General features: G+C 36.4%; 1 protein-coding gene across 2 annotated transcripts in view; it reads left to right on the top strand.

The window, feature by feature from the left end:
* Nucleotides 1–18,291, top strand: part of LOC123869026 (C3 and PZP-like alpha-2-macroglobulin domain-containing protein 8) — a 234,718-nt gene that overhangs the window by 163,268 nt on the left and 53,159 nt on the right. For both annotated transcript variants that reach the window (XM_045911747.1, XM_045911748.1), the window contains exons 8-9: nucleotides 14,029–14,157; nucleotides 14,512–14,666. In XM_045911747.1, the coding sequence (XP_045767703.1) occupies nucleotides 14,029–14,157; nucleotides 14,512–14,666 (284 nt within the window). The remainder of the gene's footprint in view (nucleotides 1–14,028; nucleotides 14,158–14,511; nucleotides 14,667–18,291) is intronic.

The following is an 18,291-nucleotide window of genomic DNA, read 5'->3' as shown; positions in this document are numbered from 1 at the left end:
AATGGTTGGATGAGGAAGGCAGAGGACTATGTATTCTGGTGCGATCTTCAACAGTTTTATATCCTACATTGGACAAATAGTGAGTGATGGATGGATGAATAGATCATTTAAGGGTTGAGTCCATTATAGACATGATTTGCATTTAATTTCCGACTGTTCTCAGGGACTAAGGTTGAAATCTATAGACCGCACTTTGACTTTGTTTAGACTTAAGTTTCAGTTAAAACGAGACAGATTCATAACAGCGGTATAACGTTGTCTCGTTTTAACAGTGTTTTAAATCTAAGCAAAGTCGAAGTGCATTCTATAGATTTTGCCAAAATTGGTCTATTCTGGTAGGAGACTCCGGCTGCGACTTGCTAGATACTAATTCATAGCAGCCCTCACTATAATGACTGAAGACGCAGTCAAGTGCTTGTCATCAATTTAAATGAATTTTCCTTGTATTAGGGATGATGAAGCATCTTTTAAGAAATGACCTACTTTTCTTAATCCCGTCTTAGCGGCCTTATTTTTAAAAGCCTCCTATTCTCGGGATTTTAGACTCCATTTTGCTACAATTTATTTCTCCGATGGAGCTTAGCGTGAATTCTCTTTGAATTCGTTAATAGATAAATAAGTAAACAAGTTTTATTTTGTTTACTAACCCGCGACCCAAAAAGAGGGGTGTTATAAGTTTGATGTGTGTATCTGTGTATCTGTCTGTGACATGAACCGATTTTAATTTAGTTTTTTTTTTGGAAGGTGGCTTGATCGAGAGTGTTCTTAGCTATAATCCAAGAAAATCGGTTCTGCCGTTTGAAAGTTATCAGCTCCTTTTAGTTACTGTAACCTTCACTTGTCGAGGGTGTTATAAATTTTTAATTTACACTTGTATCATTATTATTCATCATCAATCAAAAATTTCCTCTGCTGGACGTCTCTAGCTCTTGCGCTGCCTGAATTGGCTCTCTGCGTCTCGTTTGATGTCTTCTGTCCACCTAGGTCTTAGTGGCAGTCATTCAACTCTGCGCTTTCTGGCGCATTGGTCACCATTTTTAACCCCCGACCCAAAAAGAGGAGTGTTATAAGTTTGACGTGTGTATCTGTGTATCTGTCTGTGGCATCGTAGCGCCTAAACGAATGAACCGATTTTAATTTACTTTTTTTTGTTTGAAAGGTGGCTTGATCGAGAGTGTTCTTAGCTATAATCCAAAAAAATGGTTCAGCCGTTTAAGAGCTCTTTTCTAGTTTTCTTGTAGAAAAGAAGGTTATATAATCGTTAGGTTCATAATATTATGTCAATTGACAAATGTCAAGCTGTCAAGATAGACAGCTTGACATTTGTCAATTGACATAATATTATACATATATATATATATATATATATATATATATATATATAATAAATACATAATTATTTATTTGAAAATGATGTTTTGGAAAACTCAAATACTTTGGATCGTCGGGGGTGTTAAAAATTTTTAATTTACACTTGTAATATCATTTATTTTAACAGGGCTCTCTCCGTCACTCGTTTCATACAATCGTAGTTCCAATTTCATTTGAATATTAAGCAACCAAAGTGCATGAAATTTTGCAGATATATTCTAGAAACTAATATCTGTGTCTGTGGTGTTTTAGATTTTTCTAAAAATATGTAGTTTTAAAATTACAGGGGCTCAAAGATTTGTATGAAAATTTTTAAGACCGCGTAACTTTGAAACCGAATATTTTAACAGACATCTGGAAAACCACATACATAGATATTAGTTTCTAGAATATGTCTGCAAAATTTCATGGACTTTGGTTGCTTAGTATTCAAATGAAATTGGAACTACGATTGTATGAAACGAGTGACGGAGAGAGCCCTCTTAACGGTAAAGTAAAACATCTTAAAGAAACTCGCATGCCTGAGAGCTCTCCGTAACATTTTCAAAGGTGTGTGAAGTCTGCCAGACTGCACTTGACCAGCGTGGTGGGCTATGACCTAACCCCTTCTCATTCGGAGATAGCAAGGAAACCTGCTTGCCTGAGAGCTCGCCATAACGTTTCAAATAGCTGTCTGCATGCCAAATTTCAGCCCTCACTCTATAATTTCGATGAACTAATGTGCAAAATAAATTTAAAACACGTTGCATAATAATTGATACGTTTTTTGATTGTAATGGACGTAGCTTTAGAATTAAGAGCTGCTTCAACAAGAGTTTACACCAACTTCTGCGAAATAACTCCAAAATTGCTAATGACCATCTTAGAACTGATTTATTAGGAAAATAAAATTATGAGTTAAGTAAATTTGCGTAGCTGCGGATGACTTTATGAGTCGTTTCATAAATTACTAACTGCGGGCTTTCGCTCGTTTAGTTTTTAAAGTTTCGCAGAAAATTAGCACTCAGCGCAAGGTTAACACAAAGTTTGTTTGCAAAATTTGAATAATAGACAGTGCTCATTAGTACTACTGCATCTTATATTTTGTATGAAACATTTTTTGAAGCGAAACTTCTTTCCTTGTGGGATGGGGACCTAACTCGCAACAACGAATAAACGCCGTGACATAGGTAACTTATCTCATTAGCTAAGCAGTGTATTACCTTGTCAATATGCAGAGTGAGCGAGACAAAGTACAAGGTCTAAATATATCAAAATGAAAAGTTACGACTCACTGACTGGCTATTTAACACACAGCCTAAACACTGGATCTATATCGCTGAAATGCATAGATGTTTCTTTGATAATAATGAAGACAAGGACTAGGCAGGATTTTTCGAAATACCTACGAGAGCAAAGCCGCGGGCTTCGACAGCGTCCTAACTCTTAGTCGAAATTTATTTAAGGAATCACAATAAATCTTACTCGAATACACATTTTCTCCAAAACGTGTATATTTTCTTTTAAAATACATTACCTACCTGTTCAAATCAAAATACCTACTGAACATTCCTTCCTTATGTTAACAAAATTAATAAAGGAAATGAATTCGAGTTCCGCAGTGCCGCTTTCCTTGGCTCGAGACCAACAAACGCAATGCAATAGTCCGGGAGCCCGAGGGAAATATATAGGAGGTGCTTGATAAATCTTAAAGTCCGTTACACCCCCATTTGGTCCACCTTCCTAGAGTAACGAAAAGTAGAGCTGCCTACCAGTAGCACCTGTTTTATATGATTAAAATAAGATAATTAAGACGTCGTTCCAATGACAAGTGAATAAAGCGACCAAAATTATATATCTACTAAGTAACACAAGAACTTAAAATAACTCAAAACAAATATTCAAAATAAAAAACCTCAACTGCATCGCTTCCTGGTAGTTTATAACGGTGACAACTATATAGAGAAAAACCTGCATGAAAATTGGTACAGCAGCTCATGAAGATTTTTTTTAAAGACGTACACATACAATCTTTTTGTCTTCCCGTCTTCGCTCTAACACCGTCAAAAGTAAAATTAATAAATGAACCACGTAAACAATAAACCACAGTATAATCAGCTGGTGTCTTAAACTTATCAAGCTCCTCTTCAAAAATTTTCACCAGCTCTTAGAATACAAGGCTTCGTTTCCGCCGCCATTTTGAAAATTCAGTCTTAGTCTTATTGTCCTATACTTTTAGTAAGTACCTATAGGTCGAAAACCTACAATTGTGCTATCTTAACGGAATGTGCTTGTAGACTTACTAGATAACATTTTTTGCTTACTTTAAAAACGAAGTAATAGATATAGAAGATTGGTCTAACATTTTACAATTTTCATGATAGTGTTTTACCTACACTTGATGGAAATTCCTAAATAATTTTTATCACAATTTGCGGAACCGGCATTATTTAGAAAAAAATATTTAGAAATAGTATAACTTCCAAAATCAGGAGGTACTTACTAACTTTAATAGGTACTTACATACTTTTCTATTTTTCTTGAACTGCCTAAAAGATAGGTGTAGAAAGTTATCTGCATCTAGTTACGAATATTGTTATTCGTAATATCTTTTTTTTATCTATAGTAATATTATAAACAGGTGAAGTTTCTAAGTTTGTTTGTAGAAAGTAATCTCTAAAACTACTGAAATGATTTTGAAAATTCTTTGACCAGTAGAAAGCTACATTATTCCTGAGTGACATAAGCTATATTTTATCTTAAAAAAAAATAGAGATCCCTACGAAAACGATAATAGGCTCGTGCGAAGTTGAGGCGGATCACTAGTCATATAATAAGATAACTTGCGACATAATAAAATCTTCATACATACATTCGTTTATATAGTAGAACTTTACAGTATTTCTGCTTCAGTGACATCGAATAAAGAGCAGATTTCACTCGTATAACTGCAATAACGGTATTTTATTGCGACCATGCATAAAGTTTCCAACTTTACATACGCTGGCAATTTCAGCGTGGCAAGTTGTGTCTATAGTTGCGATGCGGAGTTTTAAAGCTTCATATATCTTTTACATCTTTCAATAATTGTTAAAACGTATGTGCGTAGTGAGGAAAAAAACTAAAAGAAAATTTTTACCTATACAAAAACTAACTAAAAATATTCATCCGCGTATGTTTGGGTCTTTTCAAAATCCCGTGGGAACTCTTTGATTTGCCGGTATAAAAGTAATCTATATCCGTTTTGGAAAGTTTCCACTGGGTTTTTGTAAAACCTTAACCCACCCGGACAGTTGCTGGCATCATCTAGATATTTGGTACAGAGGTAGCTTAGATTCCAAGGATCCAAGCTAAGCAAGCTACGTCTTTTATTCATCCAAGGATGGGACGGGCATAAGCTACTTTTTATCTTATTTTTAGCGCGGCAGGGCGGCGCTTTCGAGGGTTAAGTTTTCACTCGTATCATATATTTTTCTTCATTGTAGGTTCGCGGTAACAAGTTCGTATGGGCCGCGTATAGTGCGCCCCTTAGCAGCGAGAAGATACTTATTTGCCTTTTAAGTCACTTAAGGAAAAAACTATTATAACTACATGTATAGTATTTTTAATAGCTTATTGCATTGCTATAGTAAAAGTTGCCAATTATTTATCTGTCTTGAAACTTTTGGTTCATTATCCGATCTGTCGCTAGCTAAACATGTTAATGTCTTCAGTGTATCTATATTACTATCTTTCTGAAATACAAATCCTTTGTGGGAATTGCTACTAAGGGAATATTCAGAACGTCGCCAACTAGTTACGTTGCGGTCTAGCGAACTGTTGCGAGCTGTTTCGCTCAGAAATGTATATTGGAACTAAAATTAATATGATAGAAGTTTACGCTGGTTAGGGTAACAACGAAAATTGATGTAACAATTTCGTTACTCTTACCTAGTTTGTCAGGCTAACGCACATAACACAAGTAAAAGTGCACCAGTGGCGTGCAAAAGTTTCGAAGCTAGGCATTTAGTTAGTTCAATTTGTGACTGTAACTGTGGGCAGAAATGATTAGTAAAAAAATTTAAAAAAACGACTTTAATAACCATAAACACTAAAAAAATAAATTAATTTATTAATGAATATATTAATAATACAAGAGTCAATCTCGTTATATAATACCATTTTTTGGAGTCGGTGCCAATTATTGAAGTCGGTTTTATATTATATTATTTTTATTTCACAATTTTTATTTTTTCATAGTTTTTGCATTGGCTCTGGTTCCACTGTTGGGAAGCTTCGGCCGTGGCTAGTTACCAGCCTATTGGTTAGTTTATGCAAATTAATACGTACTAAATAGTTTTTTTTTTATGAGTCTAAGTACCTACAACAAAGTTGGTAGTAATGTAGGTATTCGCGCTTACAAGAGCTTCTGCTATAAGGAATCCTTTGTGCGAACTGCACACTGGGGAATACTCGGTGCCCATGTTGCTAACTAGTACCTAACGTTGCGGTCTAGCAAACTGTTGCTAGTTGCGTTGTTTTACTCAGAAATGTGTTTTGCAACTAAAATTAATTATAATGATAACTCCCTGGCGCAGTGCTGGCTGTGTGGGGGAACCGAGTAGAAGAACCGAAGTAACCGAAGAAGCTCAACGGGTTGCAAAGTTGAAGTTGCAATGCGCGGGGAACTGCGGAGTGATTCGATCAATGATAACCACCAACCACGCTTATTTGACATTTATTTTTAATCCATTGAAGGTTTTTTATGACAAATCGTTTTAATATCACTCAGTAAAACAGCAATGTAGAACCAACCAATGTCAAATGAGGTCTATGGCTATCATTCATCATTGAACACTGAGTTGTGAATCAGCATGCTGGTTAGAAGAATCAATAGTTGTTGGGATCCCAATATGCTGGAATAGCGACCTAGCAACCAAGCGCAGCGTTAGCAGATCTATGGGGACAGACGATATCAAACGTGTCTGTGGAAGTCTTTACAAGAAACCTATGTTCAGCAATCGTCTATCCATCGACGATCGATGGCAATCTACCCATGAATCTAAATCTGAATCTCGTGCAGGTACTAAAGTAAAAATGCTATGTTTATTATACGTAAAAAGGTGGTACGAATAAGATCTGAAAAAATACTTATACCTACGCATTATATCTCGCAACAGTCTGCAGATTTTAATTTCTGATTCACGCTTAGTTAGAGAAAAGGTCCAGGGATACACGTTAATTATACCAAAAATGTACAGATGAGAAGGCTTTGGCCTTATTTTTAACGGGTGAATAATTAAAAATGATCCCACGTGCCGATTCCCTTTTTCAAATCTCAACTCGTACAAGACTTGAGAAACACTAATTATAATATTATACTAGAGGATGCCCGCGACTTCGTCTGCGTGGATTTAGGTTTTTAAAAATCCCGTGGTAACTGTTTCATTTTCCGAGATAAAAATTTGCCTATGTCAATTACATGGACGCAAGCTACCTCGATACCAAACTTTATTCAAATTGCTTAAGCGGATGGGTTTTTGGGAATCCCGTGGGAACTCTTTGATTTTCCGGAATAAAAAGTAGCTTATGTCCGTCCCCGGGATATAAGCTAACCGCGTACCTTTCGTCAGAATCGGTTAAAATTTTGGGCCGTGAAAAGGTAGCAGACAGACAGACAGACACACTTTCGCATTTATAATATTATTAGTATGGATTGTGAGAGGAATTCTAGTAGCCAAATATGAATCCTCAGCGGGTGATGGAGAGATCTATGAAGAGATCCATAGAGAAACCAGAGTTCCTAACAGATTCAGCTGAAAGAGTTGCGAAGCTGAAATGAGAAGATAGTAGAGTGGTATCATGAGCGAGTAATCTTTACACAAGTGTAAATTAAAAATTTATAACACCCCCGACAAAGGAAGGTTACAGTAACTAGAAAGGAGCTGATAACTTTCAAAAGAATGAACCGATTTTCTTGGATTATAGCTAAGAACACTCTCAATTAAGCCACCTTTCAAACAAAAAAAAATTAAATTAAAATCGGTTCATTAGTTTAGGAGCTACGATGCCACAGGCAGATACACACGTCAAACTTATAACACCCCTCTTTTTGGGTCCGGGGTTAAAACACGATGATGACAACTAGTAACTAGTGCCAGGTCGGACTCACTTGGTCATGTTATCCGAGAAATATACTTATGCCCCATTGACGGCATTCGCTTATCTTTTAAGAGAGAGAGGGATAAGAGATATGAGATTACACGATAGAAACAGAAACGTTTATTAAATTTTTGGATGCAACGCTGCGCGAGCTGAATTGCACTCTATAGCATCGTAACAAGAGTCGCTATTTATTTAAACTTGTTTGCGGAGTGATCCTTCTGTACTTGGAAGGTACTACAGTGGACCCCCGGTAATCCAACAAACGTTTTGCAGGACATTGTCGGACTATCGAATTTGTCGGATTATTGAGTACTGCCTAAGACCCCCTATAGTCCGGATTTTTTCACAAAAGAGTAAGTACCTTGTAATCCGACAAATTACAAATCCAATGATAAGATTCCATATGTCATACATACTCTGAAGTACAAATCATACTTCACTATGTATGTCAAATTTAGTAAATTCAATAATAATAGACATGTCGGATTACAGGGGGTGCCGGATTAGACAGGGGTCGGATTACCGGGGGTCCACTGTATTAAATATTCGGCCCTAATGCGAAGTTTTCAAAATAAGCTAAGTACTTAATCTTTGTCTCACTTTCTTTGTAAATTTCATTAATGTCCTCATCTCCTTCGTAAGTGAAACTCTTAAGTAAGTAAATCTTTAGATCAATCTCATTAGACTGACGACACTTTACAAACTTTAACAAAGTTTACTGTTTTTTAAAAACTTCACCCTCCTCGCGGGATAAGATTTAAGGATAAATAACTCGATTAAAAGCTGTTGTTTGTTAGTATTAAAGTTTTAAAGTTATTTTGTACACAAACTAAAGTTTTGGGTGACTAACGAAATTAAGTATGAACTAAGTAGGTACCACATTTCACTCATAGTAACTTAGAAGCAAAAGTTTTATAAGTAGATCTAATACCTACACGTTGTGACAACGCATAGGTATATCCATAGATATAGGTATTTATTCGGATTTCTGTGGGTATATCAGTCAAACTCAGCTGCTGTGTAAATAATGATATCATCACGATCAAATTTCTTTTGAAGTATTTCATTAAATTGATACCTAGAAGTAAATAATCTAGATAAATAGAAGAGTTATTCAAACAAAAAACCTTATTTTATGGAAATGTTATTATTTCAGTTTGCAGTGTTCCGTCTTGTTCGTAGAGATCGTCGCTCTGAGGTGTAAAAAAAAATTTTAGATTAAATCCCAGACAGGCAATTTAAGGACATAGTAAGGGAACAATAGAAAATCAATGAGCTGTAAGTTATTCCCATTTCCTTCATAATAGCACGAAGGCCGGGAGTTCGAGGAAAAAACAAAGTTCTTTTGAGCCATGGTCAAACACAACGCGAGACCGTGGCATTAAAGATGACATACCTACTGAATGCGTGAATTCAGCGATACCCAACGTTAACGTATCTAATGTAACACTAGTGCTTGTCTGCAATCAGACCTGCTGGCAAGTGCTGATATAGCATAAGATGGAGCGCGCTTGCCTAGAAGATGCCTATTCACTCATGACTTGAAAGTACCGATATTAAAACTGGAGGACGAAATGATTTTTTTTCTGATAACTAGATATTAAATGATATACTATTAAAAACTTAATACACAGAAACGCATTAACTTAATTTTAGATTGTTAATCGTCACGTCAGCTGAAGCGCGTCCGTCGCACGCGTCAATCGCTTTACACGTTGCTGCCGTTGAGCGTTTAGTTTGACCAAGGCTTTAATCCACGAGGAAAATGGTTTAGAAATGTTGATAAGCTTCCCGCTAATGAGCTGCTTAGTGACTTTTTCGACGTCAGCCCTCATCCTATGTTTTAATATTTTTTTCGTAAAAATTTGTTCGTTCAAGATTATTATGTCGTATTAGCAAAATTTTATGAAGCATGGTATATTTTGTTGCTCATAATATCATATCTTTCCTTCAGCAACTTTTTTATTAATAATTCCTTTTTACTTAAAAATAAGATTTGATACGATGGTAAAGGATCGTGAGCTGATGAGTAATGACTACACAGATAACCAATCAAACATCAGTGAGTACCTACATAAGCGTAATTGTAATCATTTTTTTGATGTAACATCCGTCTGGCCGATTTTTTTGTTGTGTTACCCGGGCCTTTACAACGAATCGATTGACACTTCATTCATCAAAATCGGCCCAGTAGTTTAGCCGCTACGGTGGAACACACAGAATCTGGATACATACACACATACATACATACATAGAATACTAAAATCATAACCCTTCCTTTTGGCTTTGCCGTAGTCGGGTAAAAATAGACGTAAGTGTATAACGTTACAGTTTAAGTTACATTACTTTGTATGCTAGAGATATGTGTTTTTGAATAAATTTTTTTCACAGTCTAAAGGCACTTTGAATGCTAGAGAAATGTATTTTTCAAAAATTTCTATTTAATTTACTAAAATAAGATAGTTAAAGGCCTTTGTTCGATAAAAGAGCACTCTTACTTAATTTTCAGTAGTTTTCAGTTAGAATGACAAAAATATTTTCATTTCATCACAAAGAAAGACAGTCCAAACACGCTCCCCGCTAAATCAACAAAATGTGGACGACTTTTAGTTAGAGACGATTGGCTAGGATGCAATTTTGTGCTACGTTTCTTAAATAGATTACAATTTTGTGTCACAGTAGCTAAACGATCGGGGAATGAACTGAAATTCGGAAGTCGAAAGATTTAAAACCCTGAAGAAAATTTTATAACTGTTCGCGGTAAACACAATATTTGGAATAAACCAAAATGGACTTATTAATCGTTTCGGCGAAAACGCTAATATCTAACATAATATTATTTTCATGCTGCTTTTTAGTAACATATTGTTTTTTAGCTACTTAAATAAAACTTTTGATTAGACTATATATATTATTAGTCAGAAAACAGTGCCTGTAGTTAAGTATTATTTATATTGCTCTGAAGTTATTTAACTTTAAAGAAACTATTTTCATTTTATCACAAAGAACTATAACTCAAATAAGCGCACCGTCCGAATGCTAAGCAGAGTCAACAAACTATGGACGTCTTTTTTAAAGGCTTATGCAAACATAACGCGCAGCGGCTGTGCGGCTTGACGGAAACGTATTCAACGTGGCTCCTAATACTAGTACTCCACTAGACGAAAAGAAATTCCGAATCAAAATGTTTGCGTGCTGCAACTCGTTTTTACTTACATTTTGTATCCAGTGTTGTACTTACTCATTTTGATAGCTTCATAGAACACGATTATTGCTTAGAACGTCCCTTTTGTAGATAATAACTTAGTTCAACGACGACAAGGTAGTTGGCGTAGTTTGACAGCTACAATGTGATGATCACAATCGCGTCTCATTGGCGTAGACTCTCTCACTGTTGGCTAAAATGCATTGTTGCAGTAAAATACTATAAATACAGCCAATTAAACAATTGAGATTGTAGCCATGATTGATGTAACTTTTCAGCAATCAGCCAGCCAGCAGTTCTTTATAATACAAATCGTACGCATATGCGGATCAGTGTCACCTGCCATGCAGTTTCTGCCGCGCCGCCATTGTTGTCGCGTTTTATTTGTCCAAGGCTTTATTTTGGGGACGAGTGACCGTCGCCTCGTGCAATTTCGTGCTCCCTTTCCCAACGAGATTTCTTTTGAAGTGGACTTCCAGTAAATTTGGCACCGAATCCGTTTGCGACGAGGTACTACCTACCTATTTACTTTTAGGAAAAGATGGACCGCGCGTTTCTGTTTTGTTCTGTAGCTTTTATATTATTTATTTTATTGTATCATAATTAATAATGATGTTTAAAATATTATTGTATAATAAAAATCCATACTTAATAATATTATTAATGCAATTTCGTGTTTGTCTGTCTGCTACCTTTTCACGGCCCATCTGCTTAACCGATTTTGCCAAAAGGTACAAAGATAGCTTATATCCTGGAGATGGTCATACGAGTAGATTATCCTGGCAAACCAAAGTGTCCTCATAGGATTTTTTTGAAACAAAACCTAATTCCACGCCTACTTACCTATATCTGTCCCCGGGATGCATAGTATCTCTGTTTCATCAAGTTTCATCGAAATCGGTTAAACGGATGTATCGTGAAAAACTAGCAGATAGACATACAGACATACTTTCGCATTTATATTATGGACTAGCCGATGCCCGCGACTTCGTCCGCGTGGATTTAGGTTTTTCGAAATCCCGTGCGAACTCTTTGGTTTTCCGGGATAAAAAGTAGCCTATGTGCTAATCCAGGATATTATCTATCTCCTTTCTAAATTTCAGCCAAATCCGTTCAGTAGTTTTTGCGTGAAGGAGTAACAAAAATACACACACACACACACATACAAACTTTCGCCTTTATAATATTAGTGTGATAATGTTTCTTTTAAATAAGGTTGTGATTAGATAGCTTGAGTGTCTAATATCTACCTATTCACAACCTCATTTATAAAATTTTACTTGATCATGTTTATCAAGCAGGTGCCATTCTTTGTTTTCTTTTTCCTGTAATACCAACTAAAATTATTATTATGTCCAAAAACATACGAGTCATGAATAAAACTGAATCCAGCAAAGATATAAATCAAGCCCCAGAAAAGGTATAAAATGTTATACGCGTACCTACTCTGGAAAAAATAATGTATCGCGAATAAAACAAACCATAAATAATTCTTGCTAGATGTTTCAGCATGATAATTTTTGTAGTTTTACCCTCGCAAAATTTGAACCTTTCAGGATCCTTCAGTCTGTTTCATCGTTGGTCTGCCCTTTAACTGTCTATGCCTACCTACTTATAATCTATAATCTAACAAAGCCTAGCGCCCAACAAGGTCGATGAATCGAATCGCAAGTGATTTGACCAATAATATAATCTACTATGAAATTGTTTCAACGAATGTAATTCTCTCATTTAGAGCAACAGTGACACAACTGCGAAATTGGCCTAATTACAACCAAATTGTCGCCATAACAATATACAATACGTCAGGAGTGAAAATGTCACATTTGTAAGTTCAAAAAACGCCCGCTAGAGTCCTAAAAGACGTTGTTGAAATATTCAATTTTGGCGGGCGATACTAAAATTTGAATGAATAAAAGTAGGATACAAACATCGAAGGATACAACGAAAGTAAAGACTTCATAAGGCTCCCAGAAATAGGATTGTACGAATTCATTTCGTCTTTAGCAAAAGGAAAATATTTGGTGACCTCAAAGCGGAAGGCTCAATAGAGAAGACAGAGCCAATAAACATAAAAATAAAATGTAATAAAACCCCGTATCAGTAAAAAGCACGCGACTCATGGAATAAGGCCGTTTTCTTTTATTATCCGATCCGATATCGGTACCTTTTCAGCATTGATTCGATATGCGGGACTTGAAAACCTTCCTAGTGTTTAATAAATCGTAAAACTGTAGTTAAACACTAGTATTAGAAAGCAGTAAATTACCATTATTCTTCTTTACCAAGTGCAAACTTGTACTATGTAAGGGAAAAGAGCAACCGCCGAGTTTCTTGCTGGTTCTTCTTGGTAGGAAAGGCCGATTTAAAAGAATTTGTAAAAGTCAAATTGAATAAAAATAATTTGAATTTTGAATTTTGAAATAGAAAAGAGTAAGTTGTTCGACTCGGTACAACTTTTTGGATTTCAGTCCAAAGTCTAAGCGCATTTATTATTTATATTATTATTATTTTTATTTCATTATTTATATTACACCTTTTCATAAAATACAGTATGTAGTAAGTTTGTCAATAAATAAAGCAACTCAAAACATTCGTGCCCTATATTTGAGCACATTTTACTTGAAACGACATCGGATCGCGTAATGTTAAAGATTAACACTTCAATATTTACGAGTCCTCCCAAAAGGTTTTCAATAAGTGATAAATAAAGATCTAGTCGGCTAATAAAACCACTACCCCACGCTCATTGCATATTACTATCCTGAATTTCATATAACAAATCAGCTCGGCGGGCGGCGTTGGAATTCGACATTAAAAAACCGTTTTTTTTTTTAAATTTTATCCAAGTATCGTTTAAATATTGACTAGAAAATAACCCTGGAAAAAATAGAGGTTCTTGGGTTGAAAAGATTATAGAATAGGTACTTACCTAATCTATGTAAAATTATTGGACAAATGATTAGCTAAATCAGCAACTCTACCTTCGCTACCTCAGTGTTCAACTACGCCTATCATGTCTTTATAAACTTCTTATTTCCAGCAATAGCTATGCCTTCTAACAGATGGTGTAAAGCATTTTCTAATATTGAAAAAACATGTGGCATCAGCGACAAGAGTCAGCTGCATCAAACACGTCTAAAAATATAGGTGGTGTCAGCAAAGATCGCTGGCGTTACTTCTACTCACGAATTCGACTGAAATCCTCGCGCTGTCTTGCGCCCTTGTGCAGTCTGCTTTACCTAATAGAGACCTTGTACTTATGATAAATTTCTACTTAAATCTCCTTTTTATAAACAAATATTTGAACTGTATCATTTTGTTCATAGGCAGAGCTGGTAGCCGTGGAGGGAAAAGAGATAGAGACCCATTACGTGTTGGCTCGGGAACGCATCCGACGATGGAACTCCACTTCCAAATGCTACCTCCTGGTTGAGAACTTGCCTACGCCTCTACAGGTATTTTTTTTTACCAACCTAGACAATAAAAAAAATTAATAAAACCCATCAGTAGGTATGTCTGTCTGTCTTCTAACTTTTCACGGCCCATCCATTTTACCGATTTTGAAGTGTACAGATAGCTTGTATCCCGGGAACAGACTCCTTTATGACCCTGAAAATCAAAGAGCACCTACGAGATTTTTAAAAGTCCATATTGACAAAATCTACTTGGTACAGGGATATTAAGGTCCTTCCTGTTGACCTAGAACTATGAAATTTGACAGGTAGCAGTATCTTATATCACAATTAAAGGGAAAAATTCGAAAATCGTGAAGTTGTGGTAACATTGGAAAAATATGTTTGTTTATTTAGGCTGGCGGCATAGCAAGCGCGAGCGTCTGGTCGTCATGCGGCTGTCGGCAGCGGCTGCTGGCAGCTGTCACGAGCGGCGGCCGCGCGGTGCACTGGGCTGCGGTGCCGGCACCAAACCCCGCAGACAACACCGATCTGTGTCGATTCAATTATACGTAAGTATTCATCGTTGTGTCTATCTAGGCTGGCGGCATAGCAAGCGCGAGCGTCTGGTCAGCATACTGCTACTGGCAGCGGGTACTGGCAGCTGTCACGAGCGGCGGCCGCGCGGTGCACTGGGCTGCGGTGCCGGCACCAAACCCCGCAGACAACACCGATCTGTGTCGATTCAATTATACGTAAGTATTCATCGTTGTGTCTATCTAGGCTGGCGGCATAGCAAGCGCGAGCGTCTGGTCAGCATACTGCTACTGGCAGCGGGTACTGGCAGCTGTCACGAGCGGCGGCCGCGCGGTGCACTGGGTTCAAGTACATCTTGCAATTAAAAAGAACTTAGAAAACAGTGTGGATCAACGGATTATCCATCAATTTTCCGAGAGATAGTCTTGGGTTGTCTTCCAATACCTATAACAAATTGTGCACGTTATCCTATAAGTTCTCAGTACCTATCATATAAGTACATTATTGTCGTTTACGTCGGGTAAATACATGGTTATAGCCGTAACAATCTATACTTACAATATTGTCATACGAAACAAAAATAAGAAACACTTTATTACAAACACAATAGAAAAATGAACCATCCAAGAATAAACTTGCAGAATAGACACCCCACTCAGTTCCCACGCTCTCCCATCAACACCATAAACAAAAGAGGAATAAATTGTAGCCCGTAAAACTTTACTTTTACAGCGTTCGATAATTAGTCCCTAAAAATTGTATTGCCAGTTTAACGGTCGCATAAAAAGCGAATATAAATAAGCTCCACCGTGGGTAATTAAGAGCATCTTTGAAGAAAAATCCTACCACGTTTTTTCTATTATTGTCATACCAAACGAAACTAAGAAACACTTTTGTATTACAAACACAATAGAAAAATTAACCATCCAAGAATAAACTTGCAAAATAGATATCCCACTTAGTTCCCACGCTCTCCCATCCACATCATAAACAAAAGACGAATAAATTGTAGCCCGTAAAACTTTACTTTTACAGCGTTCGATAATAATATAATTAGTCCCTGAAAATTGCATTGCCAGAGTAACGGTCGCATAAAAAGCGAAGATAAATAAGCTCCACCGTGGGTAATTAAGAGCATCTTTAGAGAAAAATGCCACCACGTTCCTCCAGGAGGAAGCTTTCCCCTAATTGAGATGTAAATTTTATGCTTTGGTAAATTAAATTAAAAGCTGGATTCGTTTTAGTTTTAACCTGTTTGAAAGAGTCTGCTTTAATTGTCCAGCGCTTGCAAATCAGTTTTGTTTTTGATGTTTAAAGATAATCTAATCAACACAAATGACCAACTCAAATTCTCTTACTCAGTTTTAGATTCGATTGTGATAGTACTAGTGGCAGTTTCCTGTGTTTACATGCATTTTCAGACCCATTTTTGATAGATCAAAATATCTGTATGTCAAAATGATGGTTTCCGTAATTTTCCATACTACTTTTGAGTCTCTAATCTCAAGCAGTACACTAAGTGTCTTATACTCTAGCATTAGTACTGTTATGTTTTTAACTACACTGTAATCATTTATGATAACAAGAATCTGGTCATTTCAGTTATAAACCTATTCATAATTTTTTCATTTCATTTATATTCAGTTTATCATCATGTCCGATCCCTGTTCGTAAAAGTCCTAAATTCTGAATCCCCGTTTTACGATGCAACCCTTTCCAATTGTTTTACTTGGGCTTGACAATGCCTGGTCTTATTTCTTTGACAAGAATCTCCAATACCAAGACAATGTCCATTCTAATCGAACAACTACAACAATCTCTCAAGTCTCGGAATGTTTTGCAGCTTCCTTCCCTCCCAATAGGACTTTTGTGTCAAAAAGTTTGGCTTCTATTATCACTTGGAACTGCAGTTCTGAGAGTTGGTTCTTAATACTTCCATTCTTGGGTGAAACAAATATTTTTCTAGAATCAGATTGAATGAAAATGTTAAAGAAACTTTATGTTATAAAAGTCGAAGTTGTATCTTCTATTACATTATGCCAATTTAACTTTTTACTTTAATTGGGTATTTTTTTAATTAGTTATGTAACTTTGTTTTTTTTTATATCAGGATTCAGCGCAAGTTCTGACCATTTATTTTTTCTGCATCAATAAAGATTTTTTTAATTTTTCGATCGAACTTCAATAGGCGTTTAATAGTGAGCGGGTATTAATTGATATCGTCGTTATTTTGTTAGTTTTGTAGTTATTAGTATTGAGAGTAGATTCGACATCATTGGAAACAATTAGTTTCATAAATGTCGTGTTTCAAAAGCTAATACAACATCTGGTGATTTAAAAACGTATTTTTTCTAACCGTATAGGGCTAAAATCTTGTTATTCAAAGGGGCAACAGTGTCAAAGTCTTGGTTTAGTAAACCCATGCTTAGACATTAATGAATGACGGTTATTTGTGTAAGTATTCTAAGTAAAGTAAAATATAAATCGTAAAATCCTGAAAAAAAATGATATTTGGAGGGTAGAATAATCCGATTTGTGCAGGACTCCCAGATATTTCAATGATTTTAAAACACAGAGTAAATGGCTGTGAAAATTTATTTCGTATGCTTTATTCGGAGAATATAATACATTTATGGATGAACCCACTAACGAGGCAGGAAGCGTATAAAAACAAAACGAATGCAATGGTACGTTATGACCCGCGGGAACCATTCATCACACCCATAATCTTGTTTCCGTCCTGACGCGGACGTATTGGACGATGTATTTTGTTTATATGCTCGATGTGATTATTTTTATTGTACTCGTAGTCGGATAAATTGAATTGTCACATATATTTTGAGCCAAAACTGCAAAATTTAATATCTCTAAGTATATTAAACAAATTGATGTCTTTGGCTTGGTACACCGCATTGTTATCCAAATAAGTCCCCGATATTCTAATGAAGGGACTCATGACAGTGAAAATGAGAGCAAAATACTCTGAATTAGGTACTATATTATAAGCACATAGACGCTAAGGTACCAAGGTGTTGGACTAGCGACCTCGCATCGAAAAACGCAGCTTTGGCAGACTCCATACTATGACTAGGTGGACAATCGACATCAAAAGAGCCGCAGGAAGTCACTAGATCGGCAGGGCACAAGACCACAGTGTGACTGACATATGGGCATAGGTCTCTTTGACCTACAAAGGACCTATGCCCATATGTCATCACTGGCAACGCGCTCTGAAGACTTTTTTTTTTTTTCTTTAAATTGGCTTTACTCTGATTAGCCAATGTCAAGTTTGTGATATTTTCGAGTTATTGAATCTATACAAGTATGGACTCCGTCTGCGCCGGCGCCCGCCGACATACGCGCGGCGCCCCTTTAGAGCGCTTCCTAGTCAGTTCCACCACCAAAAAACACCAACTAACACAAAAACCAGCCACTCTTAACAAAAAAAAAAAACACTCCAAACAAGCACAGCACGCGCGCCAGCAGACACCATCACAGACGAAGTCCTCTGAAGACTTTGGTCTTCTAGCATTTCGGACGGACATCTCGATTCTCGAAGCTTCTCGAACGCTGCCCAGCTAAGTTGTATTTGGTGGCTAACCTCTTTCTTGAAATTAGTTTTGTTTTTTTTAATATTCATCATGCTAATCATAACAAATA

The sequence above is a fragment of the Maniola jurtina genome, chromosome 10 (genome assembly GCF_905333055.1).
Source record: "Maniola jurtina chromosome 10, ilManJurt1.1, whole genome shotgun sequence".
In the NCBI taxonomy this organism is placed as follows: Eukaryota; Metazoa; Arthropoda; class Insecta; order Lepidoptera; family Nymphalidae; genus Maniola; species Maniola jurtina.
This window is presented reverse-complemented; position numbering and strand designations above follow the sequence as displayed.